Source organism: Carcharodon carcharias, chromosome 4, assembly GCF_017639515.1.
Source record: "Carcharodon carcharias isolate sCarCar2 chromosome 4, sCarCar2.pri, whole genome shotgun sequence".
Taxonomy (NCBI): domain Eukaryota; kingdom Metazoa; phylum Chordata; class Chondrichthyes; order Lamniformes; family Lamnidae; genus Carcharodon; species Carcharodon carcharias.
Window position 1 is genome coordinate 58,061,798 of NC_054470.1, and position 6,042 is coordinate 58,067,839.

At 43.9% G+C, this 6,042-nt stretch overlaps 1 protein-coding gene across 1 annotated transcript; it reads right to left on the bottom strand.

Annotated features, from left to right (window-relative positions):
• Nucleotides 1-280: 280 nt before the first annotated feature.
• On the bottom strand, nt 281-5,289 carry LOC121276746 (doublesex- and mab-3-related transcription factor A1-like). The gene is made up of 2 exons (XM_041185293.1): nt 4,773-5,289; nt 281-1,116 (listed from the first exon to the last, which is right to left on the bottom strand). The coding sequence occupies exons 1-2, from the start codon at nt 5,287-5,289 to the stop codon at nt 281-283; spliced, it is 1,353 nt and encodes a 450-aa protein (XP_041041227.1).
• Between the last annotated feature and the right edge of the window lie 753 nt (nt 5,290-6,042).

Here is a 6,042-nt window from a genome sequence, read left to right on the forward strand (position 1 = left end):
GTGGGTTTCTCACTCTGAGTGGCATTTCTGTAACCCAAAAGCTGCATTTTCCGATCTGTTCAGTACAATGCTGTGAACTGCAATGATTTTTAAAAATATCAAAATAACCACAGGGATATTCAATAGATCCGTTGAGTATTCTGGTGGCAAAGTGGAGCTAAATTAATCCATAATCATCGAACCAATCTGCTTTATTTTTATTTCAAGCGTTGACATATTCACAAGTGTCCTGTTTAATTATGTGCTTTGCCTCAGATTGACTTGTCGCACAGTATCGGAGTCACTGCTTTTCCGGATTAATTCTAGAGTACAGTCCACTCGAGCAAAGTGCCTCTTTGTTCTGGAAATATGGAATGTCCCTCACGATGCCCGGGAAGGTATAGTCCATTTGAGGGCGAAATGGTAAAGTTGGCATCAGACCAGAAGTGACATAGGGTGACATGAAAGTAGGGAGCCCTCGGCCGGGGTTCGAGTAGGCCAGTCGAAGTGGGTTGACGCCGAGCCTGGGGTTCAACCCGTACAGGTTCGCGGGTCCCCCGAAAACTGCGCTGGATTGCAGGGGAGAGAAGGCGGACTTTGTCCCGAGGGAGCTGCCAGAAAGCCCAGCAAAGGTGAAGTGGGGGGGTCGCTGCGGCTCCCCGGGGTCGGGCGCGGTGCACTCGACATCTTTGACTTGTCCCTTTTGTTCCTTCCCATTCAGGACTTGCTCGATGGCCTGGACCACATCTCCTTTGCAGCTCGCCAGGATGCAGTCCAGCTTGTCGCGCTTGTGGTTCGGGAAGACCTTGGTGAGGATGTCGATGGGCGCCCTGTGGTTTGAGGAAGAGCCGGGAAGGTTGGCCATCACTTTCGCCAACTCCTTGGGTTTGTCACATTCGTTGCCAGACTCGCCATCCGAGGGAGTCACTGAGCGAGGGCTGTCCGCGCCTTCCGATGGAGGATCCGGGGAGGGGGAAAGCTGCGCTGACTCGCTCTCCGAGGCTTCGGCGTTTTCTGCTTTATCCCTCAGATTGGTGTCGGAGCCCTCAGTCTCTGCAGCCAGGGAGTGTGAAGGTTGAAGCACCGATCGGCTCACCAAACCGTTGTAGAATAGCTCGTATTTGGGGCTCTTTTGTCCTGTGAAAAAACAGAAAGGTTCAAACTTGGAGCAGGAACCAAAAATGGTAAATCAATGAAAAACGGTGACTTACTTTAATTGGAAACAAAAAAAAATACAAATGTAATATACACGGAAATGGGGAAAGCAACAGTCGGTTGGATTTAAATTTAATAGAGAACTGTATGTTTAATGTTTAATCAGCGAATGGAAAAGCGGATTGTGAGACAAAAGGAACCATAAGCCACGTTTACCAGAAGATAACCCACTGCCGGAGAGCTCTCTCATGTTGAACTGTTTGGTTTATCTCAATTATATCAATGTCTGCTGTATCAGAATGAGTACATGTTACACATCCGAGAAGGTACATGAGAAGAGGTTTGCTGGTCAATAGTTTACATGAATTAGAGACCCTTCTTCCATTATTGGTTTTATTGGCCCAAATTGAAACTATTTACTATAGACGTGATTCCAAAGGACGTACTTTAATGCTTCGTCTTACTGTCATCTTTTTATTTAAAATTTGTTGAATATCGTGGAGATTATGTGCTGCTTTTTCAAAAAAAATGTTATTCGAGATCTGGCATCAATATTAAAAACCACGCAGAAAAATCTTCAGCTTTGCCCAATCCAACAAAGGCACCACCAGTTCAGTATAATTTACAACTTCTTCCAGTTTAGGAATTCAACATGTTTCGCATCATATTTTTTTACATATCTTGTATGTTGTATTACGTGGAGCGGCGGGTTCACCCAGGAGTATCTCACTGCCTTTGAAGTGGTGAACAAAGTTGGTTCCGCGATCATTTCCTGGTTCATTTTCATATTGGCGTGCTGACAACGATTGCAAATTGCAATCAGTCATTTTGATATATATGTTGCATAAAATATCCGCATAAAGCAATGGCCGGAAATGTGATCTGATTGTTTAATAGCAATAAACAATGCTTTTTTTTTAAAAAAAAGTATGACTCGTCAGCAGGCCAAATATAGGGAGCCGATTTCTAGCTGGGTAGCTTACTGAAAGACAGTTTACTTTTGGAATCTCTTCTCCATTATAGTTGTGTCCCACTATTTTATTTCTGTAAGTCCGATAGGACAATAATTTCGAAATATTTTACAGGCCTTCCACGACAAGAATGCTTTTTCTTAAAACCTCTACAATTTGTTTGGAGCGCATTTAATTCAATATTTTAACATTGATTTTAGTAATGTACACGAAAAAATTTTAATTACTTAGGTAAAACGATTGTTATTTTTCTCATCAGCCTGCATGCGCTATTGTTTATTCATCCTCTGCCGGTGGAGCAAATTCGAACTGCAGCTTTTCTTAATATCACCACGTTTACTTTATATATACAAGCGGTGGTGCTGAACGTGTAAGACACATCACATATCCAACCAACCCTCCCTATCCGCCCCCAGCAATGCACATACACGTTTCTTTTAAATGAATGAGAATCTTTTTTTTTCATTGTGGAGTCAAGTTTTTTCTTTGAATACATTTTACCGAGGTCCAGGAAGAAACACTTTCTTGGCTCCAAACACACTACAAGTTGCCCACAGGGAATTGGCTCCAGTGTTACTTTATGCACTGAAATAAACTGAAATGTCTTCATCATTCCACTCTTCTGTTCTGCATGATCCCAATACGAAAACATTCAATTAAAAAAAGTGGTTTCTTCAAGTCTGGGCGGATCGAGTAACAGGAATATTCGTTCATATAAAAGCAAAAAACTGCGGATACTGGAAATCCAAAACAAAAACAAAAATACCTGGAAAAACTCAGCAGGTCTGACCGCATCTGCGGAGAGGAACACAGATAACGTTTCGAGTCCGTATTACTCTTCAACAATACTCGTTCTATGCCTCTCAAAACAATATTCACTTACCATCAGATTGGGGCATCTCCAATTAGTGTCACAATCCAATAGTGATATTGAAAAGCAATCTTGCCGTTGTACCCATTCACCTCATTGAAAAATACGTGTTCGCTTCAGCAAACGATTTTAACCAAATTATAACTATTTAGAAGCCAAAATTCACTGACCTACCTAACTGGTACATTCTAAACAATCCAATTCCACCCCGATAAAAGGTCATCCATCTGAAAACGTTAACTCTGCTTCTCTCTCCACAGGCGCTGCTTGACCTGCTGAATATTTCCAGCATTTTTCTGTTTTTATTACCTTTCTGGGTTGAGATTTTTTTTAATTAAAATTATGGGTTGGCTGAATAATGATATTTAAACAAACTATTTGATTATTGCTAATTCCCCATAAAGACTGCAATCTCGTGTTGTAAATTACATCAAGTCGATTTTTTTTTAAATATAGTAGATGGCATAAATAGTGTCAGAGTCAACAGCACATAGTTGAAGACTGCATGCAAGACACCCCACATTATACACGTAATCTTACCAGAAAGTTGTAAACATTGGCACAGAATCAGTTCACTGCGAAGGAGATTCTAAGAATATTAAAATAACTGGAAACGTCCCTGTTATTTCTACGCTTAGTCCATTCTTTATATGGACATATTTAACCCTGGTGTGGATTTGTTTGGAGCGTATTTAATTTAATATTCTAACTTTGATTTTACTAATGTACACGAAAAAGAAATGATTTCTTTAAGGCTATTAGTGGTTTTAAGATGGCACCCCTCAGAAGGGAAAACGATTGTTACCTTTTTTTTCACCAGCCTGCCTACACTATTGTTTATTCATCCTCTGACAGTGGAACAAATTCGAACAGCAGCTTTTCTTAATATCTCGACCAAAACGTTCTTGACTCGCGTTTCAACTGTTTGGACCAATCAACTTTTCTCACATCGTCTCTCGCTGAAATATGGCCAGGCAGAAATTACAGCTCCCTAAATTTGAGAAACACAAGCATTTCTAACTGAAATCTGCATTGGGCCCCTTATGGCGATGTCCCTGTCCTGGTTTAGCAGATCCGTTGAGCGAGAAGATCAGAAAGATCATTCTCCATTTCAAACGTTTGTTTGAGGAATGCACCGAGACCTTATCACTGATTTGAGTATTTAGATAATGAATATGTTACTATTGGGGCGATGATCAGATTCTGGCAGTTGTGACTCGAATACTCAGGGAATGAACTAGATGCACAAACAGTTGTTAATGCCGGTTTTCGTACCACTAAGTTTGAATGTTGGAAAACGTTTTCAAGTGGCAATTTCGATATTAGGCAACCCAAATTATGCCTTTAGCAACACTGTACCGTTCTTACCATGACAAGATATACATAATTTAAATATACAAAATTATCCACTGCCCTTGGGTTGTTTCTAAACTGATTCAGACTTTAGGCCGTCACCATATTGAAAGCAGTGGGCTCTACAAGTACTCAGATCTCGGAAGCAATTTCGGATTTATGATATGAGACGTTAATCCACTAACAGGAATATTATTGAAAAATCAATAATGATCCGGAGCACTCAACCCAATCTATTCAAACAATAATGTTACAACCGTTCGGTAATAAGCGGCTGTGGGAACAGTTTCGATATTATAGGGGAAAGTGGGCAACGAAAGCAGAACTATTAGCAAAAAACCCGCGGCAATTAAGGCAGCGATAATAGGTCGGATTTCGAGCAGACTTTGCTAATACTTTGCTTTCTAATCATTTAATGTCCGGCTTTGCCGCTGCTGACTTACCATCTTTCTGCTTCTGGTATTCGGCTCCGAAGATCTCGTAAGGCGTCGAGACGGCTCTCGATCCCGGGATGATGCTGTTCGCCGCCGCGGCAGCCGCTGCCATGGCCAGCCCGGCTTCGGCGGCCCCTCCTCCGGCGTACATGAACTGCAGCTCCCGGGCTTCGTTCTCTTCCTGCGCTTGCTGCCGCCGCAGCGCCACCTGAGCGGCCATCACCCGCTGCCTCTCGGCGATCAGCATGCACTTGGCGCACATGCAGTCCCTCCAGCGGCAGAAGCGCTTGTGACCCTTGAGCGCCGACACCACGCCGTGGTTCCTGCAGCGGGCGCACTTGGGGGTCCGCGGGTACCGCTCAGCCGCCGAGGCGGCGGCGGCTGCGGCGGCGGCGGCCCTCAGCAGTAAGGCCGGCGGTCGGAGCAGCGAGTTGCTCCCCGCCATCGAAATGGGCACGGCCGGGGGGCTGGGCGGCACACAGGATCCAGGCAGCGAGGCGGAGGGCAGAGACGCTCTGCCATCCATCCTGAAGCTGATCGGCCCTGACCACAGCAAGTCCAGTCCCGATTAGAACGAGAACAATATCAACAAAGGCTTCTTTATATCAACAGGGAGTTGTTTTTACAGCGGGACTCTTAAAAAACAAACATGATTTAACAGTCAAAGCAGAAGATGCACCAAAGGTCGGGGGGAGGATTTGCAAACTATTTATTGCACTCGCATGCAGAGTCAGCCAACAGCTGGCACCTCCCAGCGTCACTGGAAATGTGACAAGCTGGAAATAATTTTAAAATCTAACTGAGACCTTTCATAGATAAAACAAATAAAATGTCTCTTTGGATCACAGCAAACCTGACTTTCAAAACTTCAAGTTCGGTTTTGTTAACACACACAAAACTATTCGATCCTTCAAACGCGAAAAAAGGTGTCGGATTTATGCGCTCGGTTGTTTACTAGGATTTGGTTGCGAGATGTGCCTGCTCTTGAACTCGCCCAGTCTGTGTCCAAGTGCAGTGTTGAGGAGGCAGACGCTGCAATTGATAAATAGTTGACAGTGGACAGGCCCTGGTTACCGCCGCGTGCCTCCATCTACCTGTCAATCACCCGCGGTGGAGGCGGATGGGAACAGAACGACTCAGGCTTTCGCTGATTGGCTGGAGCTCAGCACCAATGGAAACTCTCTGCCTTCTCATTGACAGCTGAGTCACATGGTCCACTGCCCCAGATCATACTGACATAGGAGGTACTTCTTTATTAAGATGTAGAATTACCTTCACA

Excerpts from the sequence above, each read along its gene's own strand:
- LOC121276746 (XM_041185293.1), bottom strand. The coding sequence starts at position 5,289 with ATGGATGGCAGAGCGTCTCTGCCCTCCGCCTCGCTGCCTGGATCCTGT. Across the intron at positions 1,117-4,772 it reads ATACCAGAAGCAGAAAGATG|GACAAAAGAGCCCCAAATAC; the intron begins GTAAGTCAGCAG and ends GTTTTTTCACAG.